The 22,873-nt window shown below is 37.0% G+C and overlaps 2 protein-coding genes and 1 long non-coding RNA gene across 3 annotated transcripts in view; 2 read left to right on the forward strand and 1 right to left on the reverse strand.

Moving 5' to 3' along the window:
* Positions 1-21,056, forward strand: part of LOC127872178 (protein FAM98A-like) — a 23,625-nt gene extending 2,569 nt beyond the window's left edge. Inside the window, exons 5-12 of the mRNA XM_052415510.1 lie at positions 305-408; positions 3,743-3,853; positions 14,228-14,422; positions 14,798-14,897; positions 17,171-17,253; positions 17,398-17,500; positions 19,962-20,117; positions 20,878-21,056. Coding sequence (XP_052271470.1) covers positions 305-408; positions 3,743-3,853; positions 14,228-14,422; positions 14,798-14,897; positions 17,171-17,253; positions 17,398-17,500; positions 19,962-20,117; positions 20,878-21,056 — 1,031 coding nt within the window. The remainder of the gene's footprint in view (positions 1-304; positions 409-3,742; positions 3,854-14,227; positions 14,423-14,797; positions 14,898-17,170; positions 17,254-17,397; positions 17,501-19,961; positions 20,118-20,877) is intronic.
* LOC127873898 (sulfotransferase 1A1-like) lies at positions 4,185-11,093 on the reverse strand. Its single transcript, XM_052418004.1, has 6 exons — positions 10,892-11,093; positions 7,609-7,721; positions 6,900-7,226; positions 6,163-6,263; positions 5,598-5,772; positions 4,185-4,512 (listed from the first exon to the last, which is right to left on the reverse strand). The coding sequence occupies exons 1-6, from the start codon at positions 10,966-10,968 to the stop codon at positions 4,400-4,402; spliced, it is 906 nt and encodes a 301-aa protein (XP_052273964.1). The 5' UTR covers positions 10,969-11,093; the 3' UTR covers positions 4,185-4,399.
* On the forward strand, positions 15,301-16,312 carry LOC127873903 (uncharacterized). The gene is made up of 2 exons (XR_008046432.1): positions 15,301-15,842; positions 16,263-16,312. It is a non-coding gene; the product is annotated as an uncharacterized LOC127873903 (long non-coding RNA).
* Positions 21,057-22,873: the final 1,817 nt, after the last annotated feature.

The following is a 22,873-nucleotide window of genomic DNA, read 5'->3' on the forward strand; positions in this document are numbered from 1 at the left end:
TAGTGTGTCAGATTTTTATACCTGATGTAACTTGAACAGTTTAACTGTATGTATAATGACAATATATACCTTAGATAACCAATTTTGAACTTAATCCTCTGGGAAAAGGTATTGTATGTGATTTGTGACCAGCAAATTTCTGAGGGCATTCTTGTAATTAAGAACTCCTGTCTAGTTTCTTTTAAATTAACTTAGAATAGTTAATTTAAAAGTTAATAGCTTGGATATAAATATTTTGATTCACCTGATCATTCTAAGAGTAAATAAACTAACTTAATCAGAAAGCAATGTGATGTGGTTCCAGACTTCCTGATCACAGAGGTGCAGACAGTGCGCATGTTGGCGTGTACCAACCCTGCTGCTCTCAAGACAACAAGCTTCACGACCCCCATGGAGGTGGCAGAGCAGGTAACCAATCAACTTTGACTTGATAGCGCACCGGTAACCCCCATGGCGGTGGCAGAACAGGTAACCAATCATCTTTTACTTGATAGTGCATAATTGACCCTCATGGAGGTTGCAGAGCAGGTAACCAATCAACTTTGACTTGATAGCGCATCGGTAACCCCCATGGCGGTGGCAGAACAGGTAACCAATCATCTTTTACTTGATAGTGCATAATTGACCCTCATGGAGGTGGCAGAGCAGGTAACCAATCAACTTTGACTTGATAGCGCACCGGTAACCCCCATGGCGGTGGCAGAACAGGTAACCAATAATCTTTTACTTAATAGTGCATAATTGACCCTCATGGAGGTGGCAGAGCAGGTAACCAATCAACTTTGACTTGATAATGCATCAGTAACCACCATGGCGGTGGCAGAACAGGTAACCAATCATCTTTTACTTGATAGTGCATAATTGACCCTCATGGAGGTGGCAGAGCAGGTAACCAATCAACTTTGACTTGATAGAGCACCAGTGACCCCCTTGGAGGTAGCAGATAAGGTAACCAATCAACTTTGACTTGATATTGCCACCAGTGACCCCCATGGCAATGGCAGAGCAGGTAACCAATCAACTTTGACTTGATGGTGCACCATTGACCCTCATGGAGGTGGCAGAGAAAGTTACCAATAATCTTTGACTTGATAGTGCACCAGTGACCCCCATGGAAATGGCAGAGCAGGTAACCAATTAACTTTTACTTGATGGTGCACCATTGACCCTCATGGAGGTGGCAGAGAAGGTAACCAATCAACTTTGACTTGATAGTGCACCAGTGACCCCCATGGACGTGACAGAGCAGGTAACCAATCAACTTTGCATTGATATTGCACCATTGACCCCCATGTAGGTGGCAGAGCAGGTAACCAATCAACTTTGAATTGATATTGCACCAGTGACCCCATGGAGGTGACAGAGCAGGTAACCAATCAACTTTGAAATGATATTGCACCATTGACCCCCATGGAGGTGGCAGAGCAGGTAACCAATCAACTTTGACTTGATAGTGCACCATTGATCCCCATAGAGGTGGCAGAGCAGGTAACCAATCAACTTTGACTTGATGAGCACCATTGAACCTCATGGAGGTGGCAGAGTAGGTAACCAATCATCTTTGACTTGATAAAGCACCAGTGACCCCATAGAGGTGGCAGAGCAGGTAACCAATTAAATTTGACTTGATAGTGCACCAGTGACCCCCAGGGAGGTGGCAGAGCAGGTAACCACTCAACTTTGACTTGATAGTGCCCAGTGAAGCCCATCTTTGTGGCAGACCAGGTAACCACTCAACAATGACTTGATAGTGCACCAGTGACCCGCATGAAGGTTGCAGAGCAGGTAACCACTCAACTTTGAATTGATATTGCACCTTTGACCCCCATGGAGGTGACAGAGCAGTTAACCAATCAACTTTGACTTGATAGTTCACTGTAGTGTGCTTGCCACTAAATTTTCAATGGGTTCATATGTACAGATTTTAATTCTGCCATATAACATTTTATAGCAAACAACTCCTATGCTTCTTGCGTATAAGTCAGAGTCAAAATTTAAGTCCAATCACCAATGTTGTGAACAAGAACTGTACTGATTTCTATGCTATCAGTAATAAAGCATCAAGAATGATTTGTCCTCTGACACATACCATTATATCAATTACCCTGATAATGCATGATTATAAGCATTTTAAGCAACTTAAAATATACTATGATTTTCTAGTTATATGCTTGAATTTGTTGAATATGTATATAAATTGCATACTTCTGTGAAGAAGTGTATGATTTTGATTATTTAAGTTTTGTTTACATCAACTGCTCTGTAAATCACAACTCCATAATGTTTATTTGCTTGAAAATGAGAGTATTGCAATGTGTTTGTATCAAAAATTACTAGACTGCATAAGTTGAAATCCATCTTTTTTATAATTTGTTCACTGCTTTAATTACAATTGCAATAAAATTCGGCACTTTGCACCCTACACATGCATATAGTTTTTGACCTTGAATTTTATTTAGTACACTAAAAGTAAAACTTGCTTTATTATACTCGGCCAACGGAGGGATAAAGTTTTGGCTTTGTCTCTCCGTCTGTCAGTGTGCCTGTTTGTCACAAACTTTTTTTTAAGATTCACTGTTTATCAAGGGATTTTCACCCATTCATAAACAAAATTTATTTGGCAGGGAATCTAATTAAACAAAATTTTGCTTGTTTTTATAGTATTTTATCTGTAAAAGTCTGCTAGAGATATTGGAATTTTTTCATCAGCATCAGGGTCATGTTGGTACAACCAAGCACATCTCTATTGTTACATTGTGTATTTTTACAGCATTTAAATAATGTTAGTGTCATTTTGCAGAGCAAAAATAATATTTCAGTTTAATTTTTTACTGGACAAACTATCCTGTAGAATTTCACCCACAGACCTTACCTTACAATGACCATGTTTGGGTGAGACTGCAACTTCTGATTCTTTTGACATTGACATTGAACATAGTTGTGCTATCGAACACAATACCCATGTTTGTGGTGCTATCAAACACAATGCCCATGTTTGTGGTGCTATTGAACACAATACCCATGCGTGTGGTGCTATCAAACACAATACCCATGTTTGTGGTGCTGTTGAACACAATACCCATATTTGTTGGGCTATTGAACACAAAACCCATGTTTGTTGTGCTATTTAACACAATACCCTATGTATGTTGGGCTATTGAACACAATACCCATGTATGTGGTGCAATTGATCACAATACCGTTGTATGTGGTGCGATGGAACACAATACCCATGTTTGTGGTGCGGTTGAACACAATACCCATGTTTGTGGTGCTATTGAACACAATACCTGTGTTTGTTGTGCAATTGAACACAATACCCATGTTGGTGGTGCTATTGAACACAATACCCATGTATGTGGTGCTATTTAACACAATACCCATGTTTGTGGTGCTATTGAACACAATACCCATGTATGCGGTGCTATTTAACACAATACCCATGTTTGTGGTGCTGTTTAACACAATACCCATGTTTGTTGGGCTATTGAACACAATACCCATGTTTGTGGTGCTATTGAACACAATACCCATGTTTGTGGTGCTATTGAACACAATACACCTGTTTGTGGTGCTATTGAACACAATACCCATGTTTGTGGTGCTATTGAACACAATGCTCATGTTGATCATTCAAATCATTAGTTAAAAGTGTTCCTAGTGTGATTTTATACAAAATTATTCAAATCTGTATCAAGTCATAGTCAGTGTTTCATTATTTGTTTATGATTTTTACATCTAGTATGAGAGTGACACTGCCCGGCACTTGAAGCTGATGTTGATAGCTCTTGGCTTTCCCAAACCTCCAGACAACATCACGCCATTTCAGCTCTTTAGCAAGTTGGAACAGAAGGTACATTTGCTATTACCGATACAGTTTGGAATATGATGTATGATCAACTGATGCTTAGGTTAAGTTTTGTATGATCACTTATAATTTGTGAGTTTTATGCTACTTGCTTGGTCTTGAAACTATGTCTGTGGCCATTTTGCCTTTTATTCTAGCAGGGCTGTTGTTGTTACAGGCTTAAGTATGTGCACTTGTTACGTGTAAACTAGATAACCAAGAGCAAGTGTTTCACTGTCAGTAGGTAAAATGACATCTGTGTTATGATTCAGTTACTGTTGCAAAAAATACAAACTTACACTCTTTGGGGCCATTGGTTATTTAAAAAAAAACTGCAAAAAGTGTGTTACATTTTTTTTAGTTTCTTAATTTGCACATTATTTGATAAAATGACATACAAATTGCATTTGAAATATTCCCTCTCTACCAGCATCTTAGTACCCACTCTTTCATAAATATATATTGTTGAATTACCGAAACTTCATCACACATAAACTGTTCGACATTAATGATTCACACGTCAAATCTGGTGCATTATGTCCTGTGTTTGCATCAGAGTGTATATCTGAATGAGAGCTGGGAGCCAGCCATGTTTGTTTGCAGCCAGGCATCCATCTGTTCACTTTGGGCCACTGTGAACCAGTTCTTCCAGTCTCCCACTTCCCCTAAAATGTAGGCCTCTTATAAAAAACATAACCAATTACATACTATTGAACACTATCCTTTATTCAGAAAAAACTCGCTTTTTACGTTAGATGATGCCTTGATGAATTTTTTTTTACTGAGATGTTGGAAAATACTGAAATTAAATGAAAATACTTCAAATTGGTAAACTATTGATTTAAATTCACATGTGGTCCTAGATACACTGCAACTCAGCTATATCGCAGTTTGCAGGATCCACGGATTGTGATCATGATTTAATTTGTGAGATCATTCATGCATACATATGTATGCATTAACATTGTTCTGCAATCTCAAAACACGCTACTTACTTACCTTATTGCATAATAATATTTGACTGCTGGATAAAAACTTTGTAGCGCAGGGGAGGCAACTAAATCAAAGATCTTTACTTTTGGTTAAAAAAATCCTAGTGCATTTTTTAAAAAATGTGGAAACTATTTCTCTTATTTAAAAACAAGTCTTAAATGCTGTATCTACAGGGCTACAGTTGTGGAGATTACGTGGGGACAGCGTGTATACAGCAGCCTTAGCACTGATTGGCTGATATGATTACCAAGAATCATGTTGAAAGCAAATTCAATAGAGAACGTTGTCAAAGGTGACACCCTCAATGACGTTAAATTGTTAATTTTTGATATAGGGCAAGTGGGTTATTGTTTATCACACTACACAAGCGTGGTGTATAATGAAGGCACCAAAAATCAGGACTTGTTTTAGTAATGAATGACGGATTATACAGGAAATTGAAGTGCGTGAAAAAAAGAGGTTTGGTCAACTCGCAACGGACCACCATGTAACAGAGTTGCTATGTATACATACTTTCAATGATGGCAAGTGGAGGAAGTCACTTTTCTCAAGAAATCAAATGTTGATTTTTTTTTATGCTTTAAAATATTAAATGTTGACCTTTGTGACTAGAGAATTCAAATATGTAAGTGATAATTTTCACCTTCAGAGAACAGTAAACAATATGCAAAGAAAATACAATGTGATGATATTTTTTTTAGTTATTTGATTTGTCCAAATATCTCAAGGTCTTACATCGTCCTCGTTTGTGAGTTACCTTTTCTGTACATAGGGTTTTTGCCCCTACTTTTGAAGAAGTCCATCTCTTTGACCTCGGTGTCCGCTCTCTGTAGGTTACTGAAATCACATGCCTGGGATATCTGGCTGATAAGCTCCGCGCTACAACCAGTGTTCAGGAACTCATTGATCTTCTGTATCTCTCTTACAGGGTCCTGTAATTCAGACAGGTTTTGAATTGCAAAGACACTTTATCAGCTACTTTATATCACTGTTAGGGAATATATCCAGTATCTTATATCACTGTTTGGGAATATATCCAGTATCTGTCTAATTGGCAATATTTTCTCATGAAACATTGTTATTAAGAAAAAAAGAGATTGAAATTTTAATACACAATCCATGGATATATACAGATTTATTTAAAAATGTATTTTCTTTTTCTATGATGACATGAATTTGCTTGTTGATAGTGTTCTGCGTCATTTTAAAGGTTGAAATATTTTTACATACAATTTTCTACTTGATGAGTCATTGAATAAATGGTAAGCTTTAGAATCACAATATGAATCAGATTGCCATTTGGGTCAATATTTTTTCTATACCTCTTTTAGATCTTCATAGTAGAGGTTCAGTATTTGTTCTGGGTGTTTCTTTGAAAATGATTCCCATTCTTTAACATACTGACACCATGGATAGAAGAAATCTGCAATGTTGTAAACAGCAAGGTTTTTAAATTTTTAATAATCATTTTTGTCAAGCATGCTGCAGAAAATACATTGGTCAAAGATCCAAATTTGGGCATAATGCAATTTGTCCATATTGTAACTTCATTAGTTATGAGGCAATTTTAAATACACTTGCTACAAAGTGTTTATAATGTGAAACCATTGTGTTGTAGGCAATACCTAAATCCTCAGGTCAAAGGTCAAGATAATCCTTATTTTTCAATAATAAATTAGAATCTTACAGCTTGTGCAGTTTTAAAAATTCAATTTTGCCCTATTGGTGCAAAAAAGGTAACATGTGCCTTCTAATGTTAATGCCACATAGTACCTTTTTGCACCAATCAGGCAAATTCATCATTTACCTGATGATTACAAAAAACAATGCTCCACAGATGTCCACTATTTGATACATACATTTTAGACATTTGTTCCTTGCTCTAAAGCTAAATACCATACTTCCAGGTAAATGCTCCAAACAAGCGAATCATAAAGCTTTTAAAGTCTGTTACTTCATCATTTATACAACACTTTTGTTAAATAAATTTTGCAAGTAAAAGAGATCGATTCTATGGGATTTCAGTTTGTGTTTGAATAGTTGCTATTTGGCATCTTACCTATGCCGTTTGTGCCAAGCATAAATGGGAGGAAGTCTCCAAAAGTCTTCACCCCGGGATACGGGGAAAATGATGCAATATGGTGATAAGCAGAGACACAAACATCCTTCGGGTTTCTTTGAACATGCACAATCTTGATCTTTTTCTTCAAAATTTGCTTTGGTATCAACTTTGGTGGGTAGTGGCAGTTGAGAATTCTTGGCGAGTTCATTTGTTCGGCTTTCTCCATGGTGAGCATATCAAGCATGGCAGAGTCTTTCACTTTCCTCTCATACTCTGCACTCCGCTTTCTCAGCATATTCATAATTTCCCATACCCAGTGTGTTCCTATAAACAGTAGCATTTGGAAATTTTGAAAAAGTTTTCTTGTATGGAATTTGGAATTGTATTACATTTGTTGCAAAAGAAATCTTCACTTTAGCAAAGAAAAAAGCATATTATAAAGAGTTAAAGAAATTGTATTTCTGCTTGAATAATGTTTATATTGTTGTTCCACCACTAATATCTTATGTATTGAACACTATTATACAAGAAAAAATGCATTTTGTGTTCTTAACATATTGTCATTCATCTGTTGCAACACTTGCATAAACAAAACTGAGTATAAATTAAGGACACAATTTAAGCGTGTAATTTATGCTAATAGAGATCAAAACTATCTAAAGAGCTATACTTCTAGTACACAATATGTCTATGAATGACATCCCACCTGACTTCTGGTATGAGGCAAGGTACATGTCATCATCACGTATGTCCATGTTCATGACGTTCTCTATGTGACCTGCCAGGTCCCGCCCTGGAATGTGCTCCAGCACACTGGACCTGCACAGAGGCGAAAGGATGGGGGTCACAAACATAAACTCACATAAGCATTACCATGGAAACATTACATATAGGGGTCAGAAACATGAAGTCACATAAGTATTACCATGGAAACATTACAGACCTGTAGTTAGAAACATGAAGTCACATAGACATTACCATGTAAACCTTACAGCTGGGAGTCAGAAACATGAAGTCACATAAACATTACCATGTAAGCATTACAGACCTGTAGTCAGAAACATGAAGTCACATAAACATGACAATGGAAACATTACAGATGGGTTTCAAAAACATGAAGTCACATAAACATTACCATGGAAACATTACAGATGGGTCTCAGAAACATGAAGTCACATAAACATTAACATGGAAACATTACAGACCTGTAGTCAGAAACATGAAGTCACATAAACGTTACCATGGAAACATTACATATGGGTCTCAGAAACATGAAGTCACATAAACATTACCATGGAAACATTACTGACCTGTAGTCAGAAACCTGAAGTCACATTAACATTACCATGGAAACATTACAGACCTGTAGTCAGAAACATGAAGTCACTTAAACATTAGGAAAAATTACAGACCTGTAGTCTGAAACATGAAGTCACATAAACATAACCATGGAAACATTACAGACCTGTAGTCTGAAACATGACATATGAAGTCACATAAACATACCATGAAAACATTACATAGCTGTCTTATCAAAGATCTAACTACAAATTTCAGTTAAAATCAAAAGTTTGGTGCAATGCCAACTCTGTATGGACACTTACAATGAATATTATCCTTAACCAAAAAGTATGTGAATGATTTCTTAGAAATGAACAGAAAAAAATGAATTTAACGTATCATGATTGTGGTGATTTTTAGCTCGACTATTATATATGAAATATATATAGTGGAGCTATCCTACTCACCCCCGCGTCGGCGTTTCCGTGCCGTTAGCGTGCAAATGATAAAGTTTTCGTACTACCCCAATTATTTTCATTGTCCCTTGACATATTGCTTTCATATTTTGCATACTTGTTTACCAACATCACCCCCAACCTATAAACAAGAGCAGACAACTCTATTAAGCATTTTGTCATAATTATTGCCCCTTTTATACTTAGAATATGCATATTATGGATAAATCTATGCTAAAGTTTGCGTACTACCCCGAATATTTCCTATATCCTTTGACATATTGCTTTTATATGTTGCATACTTGTTATCCAACATGACCCCAACCTATAAACAAGAGCAGACCACTGTATCAAGCATTTTGACATAATTATGGCCCCTTTTACACTTAGATAATTGAACATTTTGCTTAAATTGCCATAACTTCTTTATTTATGATCACATTTTATTATTACTTTGACAAAACAACACTTACCTGAATACCACAATGGATTCCATCCAAACAATACCCCACGCCCCTACCCAGAATCCCTTCCCCCCCCAACCTCCCCCCCCACAATTTTATTTTTATTTTTTTAAACATCATCTAATAAATTACCACACCCCACATTATACCCCCCTCTCACCCCCCCCCTTACCCCCCTACCCCCCCCTCGATTTTTTTGTTTTTTGTTTTTAAAACATCATCTAATAAATTACCCCACCCCACATTATACCCCCCCCCCTACCCCCCCCCCCCCCCAATTTTTTTTTTATTTTTTCCTTTTTTTATTTTTGAAAGATCGTCTAATAAATGACCACACCCCACATTATACCCCCTCTCAAACCCCCCCCCCCAAAATAAATATTTTGTTTTTCCTTTTTTATTTTTGAAAGATCGTCTAATAACTTATTGAATATGAACAATTTCCCCATGATGGCTTATGTTATACTGTCAAGCACTCGAATAGTCGAGCGCGCTGTCCTCTGACAGCTCTTGTTATGTTTCCTGTTTACATGTATCTTAATTTTATTATTTATTATTTGCTATGAGATAGGGCCCAGCTTCATTTTCTAATGAGATTATTTTGAAAATATGTATGGCCTCTCAATAAACGGAGAAGTAATGCTTTTACAAACAGGTCTGATAAAAAAGTTTGATGGCTGTGGATTTTGTTTGATGCAGTATGAGTGGTTAAAAATCATGGAAGATATTCAGTTGAATGTTTTTGTCAGTTTTTAGAATAATTTTGCTTATAATAACCATCCATAAAACCCCCTAAGAAGCAGAACATGCATGTTACTTCAATAGCCTTTATCCTTAACAGTAATGCATAAAATCTAAACATTTAACAGGTAATAGTTTTTACTATTCATTGACAGCCTTGTAAGATACCAGGACACACAAGCATGAAACTGTTTAGGCAGCTTCAAAGAAATACAGATTAGTTTTGGAGTTTTGATTCTGTTTCAAAGGTTATAAAATTGCAGTCTTGATTAACCCTTTACTACTTAGATACGTATTTTCATGTATTTGTAGTCCCTTAGAAAGTTATATTGAATTAAAGACCTTTCTTTCTAGATTCATGTTTAAAGCGGGTATATACAATTTAGTCAAATATTTATGAATTTATATAAACTGTGTAAAAAACTTTTTATACATATATTTCAATATAAATTAAAATAAAAGATAAGAAAAACATGTGTCCAAAAATGCGAAATAAGCCAGATATTTAATTCTGAAATTGAAAACGGCTGTACAGCCGAATTCGCCAGCATGTATACCATACATGAACGATGTGCATCTAAACTTAGTTTAACGGTTTATTTGAAATTCTGCAACGATATCTATTCATACGACACTCGAACACTATCTCCGATCCTAATACAAAGACGAATGCTTCGGTTATTGTAGGAAAGTATGTACGTCACTATCGGCTCGGGGCGCTAATTTGTCTTTGCTGCATTTTATGAAATTCGGCTTTAATGTATAATTTTTCTTGCCTATTTTGTGTTATTGTAACATATTTTATCAATATGTTACAATTAAACACATATAAAAAATCGTATATACCCGCTTTAAAGGCTTCATTTCCAACCCTTAGATACTGATGAGCAGCAAACAGCATAAAACCTGAACAGACTGCGAGTTACTCGCAGGCTGTTCTGGTTTTATGCTGTTTGCAAATAGTTTTTTCACTTCACTTCTGAGTGGGAAAGGTTTAAATTGCCCACACCTGAATAAATGCAAGGGAAGCCAGTTAAATTCTGCTTACCTGTATGTTACTCCATAGGCATACACACTTTCAAAGACCCGACCATCTGCTGTTTCAACACTGATTTTTGTTGTCATTTTGGAAGATCTATGCTATGTTTAAGTTGTTCATACCATTGTTAACATAAGAGACCTCCACATTAGTTGAATTTTGCATCTATGTTTCTGCATAAACATGACCACAATATATATATACAGCATTGTTATCAGATATACATTGAAGTTCTAGATTTTGACCTTTAAGTTAGTAAATATAAACATGATTCAGGTTAGATGCCTTGGTGTAGGAAGTATTTGACAAGTTGATATTGAATTGTTTGGTAGATACAGAAGTTGAATGTTTTCCTTCAGCATGAATCTTAATTAGCCAAATGTTAATATCACGATTTCTGCAGTTACTTTGCACACTATCATGGTTGGGTTTTGATGCGGTCCATTTATAAAAAAAATTAAGGGCATTGTACTTAACAATTTTCTATAAAATAACACTTTTATGGATTTTTATTTCCCTCACTATAGTAGTGGGGGACATATTGTTTTTGCCCTGTTCGTTGGTCTGTTTGCGCCAACTTTAACATTTTGCAATAACTTTTGCTATATTGAATATAGCAACTTGATATTTGGCATGCATGTGTATCTCATGGAGCTGCACATTTTGAGTGGTGAAAGATCAAGGTCAAGGTCATCCTTAAAGGTCAGAGGTAAAATATATGTGGCCAAAATCGCTCATTTTTAGCCGGATTTTTTTCGAAAAAATCTCGGCTTATAGATTGATGTTGTCGGGCGGGCGGGGCGGGGTGGCGGGGTGGCGGGGGTGGCGGGGTGGCGGCGTGCTCGAAAATGTTAAAGTTCTTATTTCATGGTATAACTTTGGTATGCTTGGACCTAGAGTCTTCAAACTTGACATGAAGGTTGGCCAGGATTAACAGATGACCACTGGTCATTTCAAGGTCATTCATTTGAAGGTCAAGGTCACTGTGACCTTCAATATAAAAAATGTTAAAGTTGTTATAACTTTGGTATGCTTGGACCTAGAGTCTTGAAACTTGACAAGAAGGTTGGCCATAACTAGTTAGTAACCACTGGTCATTTCAAGGTCATTCATTTGAAGGTCAAGGTCACTGTGACCTTGAATGTAAAAATGTTAAAGTTCTTATTTCATGGTATAACTTTGGTATGCTTGGACCTAGAGTCTTCAAACTTGACATGAAGGTTGGCCAGGATTAACAGATGACCACTGGTCATTTCAAGGTCATTCATTTGAAGGTGAAGGTCACTGTGACCTTCAATATAAAAATGTTAAAGTTGTTATAACTTTGGTATGCTTGGACCTAGAGTCTTGAAACTTGACATGAAGGTTGGCCAGAACTAGTAAGTAACCACTGGACATTTCAAGGTCATTCATTTGAAGGTCAAGGTCACTGTGACCTTGAATGTAAAAATGTTAAAGTTGTTATAACTTTGGTATGCTTGGACCTAGAGTCTTGAAACTTGACATGAAGGTTGGCCAGAACTAGTAAGTAACCACTGGACATTTCAAGGTCATTCATTTGAAGGTCAAGGTCACTGTGACCTTGAATGTAAAAATGTTAAAGTTCTTATTTCATGTTATAACTTTGGTATGCTTGTACCTAGAGTCTTCAAACTTGAAATAAAGATTGGCCAGTACTAGAAGATGACCACTGGTCATTTCAATGTCATTCATTTGAAGGTCAAGGTCACTGTGACCTTAAATGTTAAAATGTTAAAATTGTTATAACTTTGGTATGCTTGGACATAGAGTCTTCAAACTTGACATGAAGGTTTGCAAGCACACTTAGATGACCACTGGTCATTTCAAGGTCATTCATTCTAAGGTCAAGGTCACTGCTAGAACTGGTGTGATAGAAACCTTTTGGAGTGATCATAAAGCTGTCTGGATTTCTGTGTAGGTATGTGAAAGCAAAACAATAAATAGTATTATTTCATCTAAGTTTATTTTCTTACATTTGATAATGAAATTGATGGAAACTTCAAACAATATGTTACTAATTTGCTAATAAAAAAATTGAGATCAAACTTTCCTAATTGTCAATTCAAGTTCATATTTGTGACCTTAAATGTTATTGTTGTTCATGTATATGCATGCATTCAAAACATAACACAAGGTTTGCTCATGCCTTGAAAAGTACTTACATTTCATTTTGACCTTTGAACAATATTTCAGTAATTTAAGTATTGCATTGACAAAAAAACGAAAGGTACTTTCCTGTCATTTAAATCAAAAATCCGGCTTCAATGCGGTCATCTCCGACCGCGGAACTCTTGTATGAATACTTTTGCAATATTGAAGATAGCAACTTGATATTTGGCATGCATGTGTATCTCATGGAGCTGCACATTTTGAGTGGTGAAAGGTCAAGGTCATCCGTCAAGGTCAGAGGTAAAATATATGTGGCCCAAATCGCTTATTTTATGAATACTTTTGAAATAGTGAAGATAGCAACTTGATATTTGGCATGCATGTGTATCTCATTGAGCTGCACAATTTGAGTGGTGTTAGGTCAAGGTCAAGGTCATCCTTCAAGGTCAGAGGTCAAATATATGTGGCCCAAATCGCTTATTTTATGAATACTTTTGAAATAGTGAAGATAGCAACTTGATATTTGGCATGCATGTGTATCTCATGGAGCTGCACATTTTGAGTGGTGAAAGGTCAAGGTCATCCTTCAAGGTCAAATATATGGGTCAAAATTGCTCAATTAATGTCACTTCTGCAATATTGAAGCTAGCAATTTTATATTTGAAATGCATGTGTATCTCATGGAGCTGCACATTTTGAGTGGTGAAGGGTCAAGGTCATCCTTCAAGGTCAAACGTCATATAGGGGGACATTGTGTTTCACAAACGCATCTTGATTCCAAATGAAAACCTTTCAGACACTAGCCTGATTTTTGGGTTGTAAGACTACCTTCATTTTGTTCTTGCCCTTTTCACAGTTATTGCAAGGGTAGACCAAGCTGCATCAAGCTTTCTGCAAGCATGACCAACAAAATAGACACAGATTAATTGATCTGATACACTTAAATTCTTACTTGACAATACTTTACGCACATGCCTTAAACCCCCTTTTCACAGAGCGTGGCTCAATGTTAGCATTGGAAATAGTACCACTCTGTACAATTTTACTGCCTAGATAACATTTATATGATAAAGGTATCTTAATTTCAATTCACAAACACAATGAGCAAAAAGTACTTGGCATGGCACATCATTTTTTTTAAAAGCACAGATAAGGCTCAGCCAAAAGAAGTCTTATAGATCAATGACAACGATGCATTCATGCACATTTTTGCAGATAAAAGAAGCGATGAGTCAGAATCCTGGCACTGTTGGCAAGTCGTTGTTGAAGGTACGTCTGTCTGACAAGCAGTGGGAGCAGGTACACAGGATCAACATCACCCTTGCAGACGAGTACAAGACACGGCGGGAAATGTTGCTGAAGCGTCTTGACGTCACCATACAGTCCTTTATGTGGTCAGATAAGGCTAAGGTACGAACCCCTTGAGTAACCAAGAGGGGTACTCCACGGGACTTTTTTGTAATAGTAGTGCTGAGTGCGATGCCCATTAGTATTTGCTCTTGCCATTTTACTGACAGAGTAACTTTTGATTACCACTTATATCAAGCCATTATCTTTTAAGTTTTGTCCAGGAGGCTTACTCTTATGTTTTATTTTCCCCTATCTTTTTTTTCATTTAATGCAAGAATTTAGATTAACTGATACTCTTTACTGTTCACAAATCTTTAATACTTTTGGTGTCTTGTGTTTTGTTGCTAAATATTTCAATACCTGATACTTTAGTTTCTACTTATAAATGGCCCATAATGTATCAGTATGTGAAACGTTACTGCTGATGTTTTACAGCAAATGGAAAACAAGATAGCAGAGGCCTATCAGCCAATCAGAAAGCATATGAAGACGACATCAGAGGTGGGCGTGGCACAGATACTTGCTGCAAGGGATGGTAAGATTGTACCATGATCTAGTGCTGCAGTGGGTCATAAGCAACATCAATTTTAGCAGTGCTGGAACCATTTGATTAAGCATTATTAAATTTGACAATTCAACAAAATATTAATTACTGTTAGTGTTAGTCAATTTGCATGCCAATAAACATTTTGTGTCAGATACTTACATTAATAACACATTTAATTTATTTCTGCTACATTAATTCTAAAATGGGTTTTTTATGCTCCCCATATATATATATATATATATATATATATATATATATATATATATATATATATATATATATATATATATATATATATATATATATATATATATATATATATATATATATGGGGAGCATATAGTTGCCAGTTGGTCCTTCCGCACTTCTGTATTTCCGTACTACCGTACGGTCACACTTTTGTTACAGTTTCTCATAGCACCTTCAATACTTTACTGATCTCTTTCATATTTGGCATGTTGATACCTTGCATGGACCTCTACCTTTTGATGACGTTTGAGGTCACTGGGGTCAAGGTCACCAAGGCTAATAATAGACTTTTGTTACAGTTTCTCATAGCACCTTCACTACTTTACCGATCTCTTTCATATTTGGCATGTAGATACCTTGCATGGACCTCTACCTTTTGATGACGTTTGAGGTCACTGGGGTCAAGGTCACCAAGGCTTATAATAGACTTTTGTTACAGTTTCTCATAGCACCTTCAATACTTTACCGATCTCTTTCATATTTGGCATGTAGATACCTTGCATGGACCTCTACCTTTTGATGACATTTGAGGTCACTGGGGTCAAGGTCACCAAGGCTAATAATAGATTTTTCCGTCACACTTTTGTTACAGTTTCTCATAGCACCTTCAATACTTTACCGATCTCTTTCATATTTGGCATGTAGGTACCTTGCATGGACCTCTACCTTTTGATGACGTTTGAGGTCACTGGGGTCAAGGTCACTGAGGCTAATAATAGACTTTTGTTACAGTTTCGCATAGCACCTTCAATACTTTACCGATCTCTTTCATATTTGGCATGTAGATACCTTGCATGGACCTCTACCTTTTGATGACGTTTGAGGTCACTGGGGTCAAGATCACCAAGGCTAATAATAGACTTTTGTTACAGTTTCTCATAGCACCTTCACTACTTTACCGATCTCTTTCTTATTTGGCATGTAGGTACCTTGCATGGACCTCTACCTTTTGATGACGTTTGAGGTCATTGGGGTCAAGGTCGCCAAGGCTAATAATAGACTTTTGTTACAGTTTCTCATAGCACCTTCAATACTTTACCGATCTCTTACATATTTGGCATGTAGATACCTTGCATGGACCTCTACCTTTTGATGATGTTTGAGGTCACTGGGGTCAAGGTCACCTAGGCTAATAATAGATTTTTCCGTCACACTTTTGTTACAGTTTATCATAGCACCTTCAATACTTTACCAATCTCTTTCATATTTGGCATGTAGGTACCTTGCATGGACCTCTACCTTTTGATGAGATTTGTAGTCACTGGGGTCAAGGTCACCAAGACTAATAATAGATTTTCTCAAGGTCACACTTTGGTTACAGTTTCTCATAGCGCCTTCAATATTTGACCGATCTCTTATATATTTGGCATGTAGGTACCTTGCATGGACATCTACCTTTTGATGAGGTTTGAGGTCACTGGGGTCAAGGTCACTGAGGCTTATATTAGATTTTCTCAAGGTCTCACTTTTTTCCACACAATTAACCCATATATCGACAAAGCATCATTGGAGAGCATCCATCAGTTTTACTGATATCCTTGATCCTTGTTTAGTTATGAAATAAGAAACATATAAAAACTTAAGATTAGTCAATAAATCGATGCCAGAAGGTGTCATTAACAAAGGTGTACTGAAAGGTCTGACTGCCTATTAACGGGTTATTGAACATTTTATGTATGAAGAAAGTATTGTGTTTACTGTTGTACATCTGTTTCTTTGTTTGGATTCAAGGCTGACTGGATGTTTGTCCATTTTAATTATATCTTAAATGTTTAAACTATTTACTCCAACTCCTGCGTTGAAATGGTACTACAGGTACTGTTTTTTTTTCACAATGGTTCATTTAATGGATTTATACATGAATTAACTGTGACCTGTATGTACCAAATAAATAACTGGTACATGTTAAATGCATTTTTGGAATTCATTCATTGTTCTCTAACATGTAAACATGTTTTAATGCATACAATGTGTGATGCAATTGTCACTAATTGAATGTTATTTTCTATCAGACCTGTTACGAATTGAGAAAACCAGCAGCGGCTCAGCTAGGGAGGCTACCAAGTGTTCTCTTAACAAAATTCTAATTCCTAAGGTAGGATGTTGTAGCATATTTTTGTAATATTGTACCTGTGTATTAAAAAAAGTCTTGATCCCAGAGGTTGTGTCTTTTTGTCCATACAAAATACGTATCTAAGTGGTTAAGGGTTTAGGGCTCTGTTGTGTTGTGTATCCCCAGGTGGGAGACCGAGGTGGCAGGGCCTGGGAGCTGGAGCCCCCTCCCCCGGAAATGCCCTCCTTCACCAAGAGACAGGACGGACCCCAGGGACAGAGACCACAGAGTGAGTACAGGGCTTGCTTGTATGACAAATAAACATTGATTTGAGCTGCTTTCTGTGAAAAGGGGGTTTAATGCATGTGCGTTAAGTATTGTCCCAGATTAGCCTCTACTATCCGCCTAAACTTGATTTTTGCTAAGAAGACATACCTGTTTAAACAAAAAATATCATAAAAGTGGAAAGTGTTGTTTGTGATAAGCCTGTGTGGACTCCACAGGCTAATCTGGGATGACACTTTATGCACATGCCTTTCTCACAGAGCACAGCCCATTTGCTGTCATTTGATTTATATTCTAGAAAAGGTTCTTACATGTCTTCAAAGAATATAACATGGTGATTACTACAGATATTCAAAAACACATTTCACATGTTTTTAGGATAACATATTATTGGCAGGCAGAGTGTGTGTTCCAGGAGACTTATGCTCCAGCAGTCTTGAAGATTTTCCCTTGTCAGTCAGGATGGTGGTCCGTCTAAACTGTTTAATTTGTATGACAGAAATTTTCTAAACATAGTGTGCAACTGTACTTTGGTGCATTAATTTCTGACATCAGCGCAGTTATGGCCCTTATCTTTTACAAAAATGACAGCTTTTTACTTGTGTTGAATGCAATACCAAATATTGGAACTGCTAGAGTAATGATGCTTGTTTTATTAAAACAAAAATGTAATACATGTAGTTGTAACTTGTGTTGCCTCATCTCTCTCATCTCATCTGTGCCTGTGGTCCCATCTGGGACATAGGCTGCCACCCAGCTTCCTCCAGGCGTCTCGGCTCTGGGCGAGTATATCCAGCTACCCCCATGTTTGGCCCATCTGCTTAGCATCTGCATCCAGGTCCTGACGCCAGGTGTTTCTAGGCCGCCGTCTCTTCCTTTTTCCTTGGTGGTTCCCTGTGTTGCCTGCATCTCATAAAACAAAAAAAAATACATATTTAACCAGGTTTTCCGAAGGAAAAAACTGGTTATTAGATTAGCGAATGTCGGCTTAGCGAATGTCGGCGGGCGGAACAAGTATGTCCGGGCCATAACTTTGTTGTTTATTGTGAGATTTTAAAATTATTTTGCACATTTGTTCACCATCATTGGACGGTATGTCACGCGAAAGAATTACGTCTATATCTCCAAGGTCACACTTTGAGTTTAAAGGTCAAAAATGGCCATAAATGAGGTTGTCCGGGCCATAACTATGTCGTTCATTGTGAGATTTAAAAATAATTTGGCACATTTGTTTACCGTCATTGGACGGTTTGTAGTGCCAAAAGAATTACGTCGATATCTCCAAGGTCAAGGTCGCCACGACTAAAAATAGATTTTGAAACAAGGGGAGTAACTATGAACATGTAACAATGCACATTTTGAGTTGTCTCCCTTTATCAGACTTTTTTTTTCAATTTTGAAATCAAGGTTGCCACAAATAAAAATAGATTGAATATGATGGGGGTAACAATGCACATTTTGAATTGTCTATCTTTATCAGACTTTTTTTTTTTAATTGAAAACCTGGTTTTGCGACAATTTTGTCCCTTGTTTAACTTTTGTTGAATGCAATACCAAATATTGGAACTGCTAGAGTAATGATGCTCATTTTATTAAACAAAAATGTAAAACATGTAGTTGTACTTGAGTTGCCTGCATCTCATAAAACATAACGGTAACTGCTTGTGTGACCAAACTTCAATCACCTATTTAACAGCACATGAGTGCAGTATTGCCCTAGAGATAGTAGATTTCGTATATCAATGGAATGAGCAAAACCAAAGAAATTTCCATATAAAATGGTCCTGTCAGAGTGTGCACATTGTAGAAACTGAACTTTGAATTTTTAAAGGTCTGCATCACTAGTTTTGTGAATTTTATTTATGAAGTATTTTTAAGCATGGAGGTACATGTAGTTCTGTTGTGACCAATACATGAAGTGAATAAGGCATTAAGTGGTTATATTTTGTTTTGCAAAAATAACAACAAATAAAGTGTACAAACAAATTCAAGTATAACCCCAATTACACTATTAAGGTTCCAATAATGTAACATTTTCTAACATCATCTGAAGGGGACAGCCCTCTAAAGCTCATCCCTAAAAAGGCCTGACATCCCTTAACATTTTTCAAAGGAAACCCAGATATCACCTATTAATCACTGTGCTGGACATATAAATGTGTCGCGTTCTGAGAAAACTGGGCTTGGTGCGTAAAGTGTCGTCCCAGATTAGCCTGTGCAGTCCGCACAGGCTAATCAGGGACGACACTTTCCGCTTTTATGGTATTTTTAGTTTCAAGGAAGTCCCTCCTTACTGAAAAACAAGTTTAGGGGGAAAGTGCCATCCCTGATTAGCCTGTGTGGACTGCACAGCCTAATCTGGGATGACACTTTATGCACATGCAATGAGCCCAGTTTTCTCAGAACAAGGCTCAAATGTATGTTAGTAAGAATGCATTTCATGGCATTAACATAATGTTTTTCAGGTGCCAGAGGTGGTGATGGCGGTGGCTTTGAGTCACGAGGGAGAGGGGGCAAGGTGCAGGGGGGATGGGACAGCAACCAGGGGGCCAGTGTGGGGGGAAACTGGAATCAGAGGGGAGGGGGATATGGCCGCCCACAAACAGCAGGGGGATATCAAGGTACTAGAAGAAATATTTTTTCCTGTCAGTTTTTCTTTATTACTAATTGTAAATCAAATATAATTGCAAGTGGATTTCTTAACAGGTTTCTGAGTATAAATCAGCAAGTATACAACATAGTGTCTTCAACCTAAAACAAATTATGCAGCCTAGTATAGTAGACATAATTTTTTTAACTCACACTTAACGTTTCTTTGCAGCATAGTTTAATATCTAAATGAGTTATTAGTTTTATGTGTTTTGTCCCCTTACATGAAGCAGGGGTATTTCACTGTGCATATGTCTGTTTGTTGCTGGATGGTCTTTGTCCTAAGACAATTCATTTCCATATGATATCTAGAGAAGACTAACAACAATGCTTTGTGGTATGATAATTAATAGAGTTAAGGAGCCTATCAAATTTGAGGTAAATAGGTCAAAGGTCAAGGTCGCAGATGCTTTTTACATGATATTAATCCTCATAAATGCATAGCTGAAGAAGACATTCAATTCTGTTTACACACAATCTGAAATTAGAAACTGAAATTCCATCAGAATCTTGCAGCAGTACCATGTTTTCAAGCGTTAAAATATATATTTCTCTTCGACAGGCTTATACAAAAAATATGTTTGAGTGTGTTTAAATAACTTTAAATGTTTGTTTATTTATTTGTATTGCTGGGTGATTTATGACTGTAGAGGATCGACTATTAAAACGTTAAGCCATTTTGGAGAAGGGGGGTATGTACATGTTAAACATTCATCTCTTGTATTTTTTTAGGTGACAGTTACCATGGTGGTGGTGGTGGTCACCAGGATGATGGTGGTTACCAAGGAGGCGCTGGGGGTTACCAAGGAGGAGGTGGGGGAGGTTACCAGGGTGAGGGTGGAGGCTCCAGGGGTGGCGGGCGTGGTGGGAGAGGAGGGGGCAGAGGAAGGGGTGGCCGTGGAAGATACTGAAACTGACAATGCACATAACAGGACAGTGACAAATTATTGTTGGAAATGTGATATACCGAACTGAGTTAGTTATCAAAAAAAAATTGTTTGTAGTCCTCCTTTCTGCTTTGTCTCATTGTGAACAATTTACAGCGTGCAAGTTGTAGACTTCATTTTTCATTCTCTTAAGCATACTTGCATTTTAATTTCATGTCCATATTGCCAGTTGGTGTCCAGTATATGCAAAAATCAGATTGAATTACCTGGGTGTTTGCCCCTTGCTTGTGGAAAAAAATCTCAAATTTGCAACATGTGAGCCATTTGGGCCATATGTTTATAACGCATGTATAAAGGATTTAATATAAATACATTTTACACATAAATACTTATGTTTTAATTAAGGATGACGTTGACCGGTGCCATGCAATAAACATGCTGCAGCCATTGAGTATGTTTTATTACTGTCTCTTAGGTCAGTACATTCAGACATTGACATATGGCATGGTTAATCCACTGACCACTTTCCCTGGTACAAAGTAGAACATGGTGGCTACCGCATGTGTCCTCAGAAAACCTGCTATTCAGAAGGATCATGCTGAGATGAATATGGTGAAATGGGAAATTCCCTAATAAATCGTAACCTCTAGCAATGTTTTTCAGCTCAAATAAATATGTTTGGTTATTTTAAAAGTACTTAAATGTTAAACGTAACAAGACTATAAAAGCACTGTCATGAACATATAGCAATAAACAGTTTGGTTATAGATCTAGGTTATATAAAATATAACAAATTATTACTTATAAACAATTCCAATAACTTGCCAATTGTATGTACCTCCAAATGTTGGCCCAACCATTACGGGCGTCACTTTTTGGCGATGCATTAATAAATGAGCCAATGACACTTTCGAGCTGGCGCTAAGGACGGCATGTTTTGAAAATTCAAGGATAATTCCACAGGGGGAGTAGGTTTTATGTGGGGTTTTTTCAACATATTTTGCATTATATTAAAAATCGAGCAATGTTGTGTGAGTAAGCGAAGAAGATTGATTCATCCACAAATGTACAGAAACATACAACCACAACCAATTTGGAAACTTTGGAATCTTTATAAGTTGTGCCATGGTGGAGTTTTTTAAAAAGCAAATTGATGTGTTTTTGCCTGTGTGACGAGAATATATACGCTAATGGAATCAAACGATTGCGTTCAACATTTGCTAGCTGCTACATGCAACAACGCATTGGTCTTTTGCGGATCTAATGGATAATTTTGTATTTTTCCAAAAGAGATGGAGCCAATGCCAAGGAGGTGGCGCTAATGACAGCTAGTGCAGCGGACGCCACGTGTCTTAAGTCATAGTTGTGGTCAACTTAAGATGCTACTTAGTGAATAAGTGACCATAGTTCCTCATTTAGAACGCCAATGTGTTGAAATGGCCACATTTATTCTACATGCAAGATTTATTTGCATATGATTAATACAGTAATGAGTGCACGGGGACATCTCAGTTGTGCTGATATGGCATTGTCGGCTCAGGTAATAATTTAAAGTACCTCGATTACCCTTAAGAATACTACGGATACTATTTAAAAGTACCACAGAGCTCCTTTAAAGGGGCCGTCCAACGTTTTGGTAAATTGACAAAATTAAAAAAAAGTTGTTTCAGATTCGCAAATTTTCGTTATAGTTATGATATTTGTAGGAAATAGTAATACTGACCATTTACCATGCTCTTAAATATCTATTATATGCATCTTTTGATGATTTGAAAACCTGAAACTCCAGGGGTCAGTGGTTCGAGCCCTGTTGAGGATTACTTTTTTATGCCCCCGGATCG

This window comes from Dreissena polymorpha, chromosome 3 (assembly GCF_020536995.1).
Source record: "Dreissena polymorpha isolate Duluth1 chromosome 3, UMN_Dpol_1.0, whole genome shotgun sequence".
Lineage (NCBI taxonomy): Eukaryota > Metazoa > Mollusca > Bivalvia > Myida > Dreissenidae > Dreissena > Dreissena polymorpha.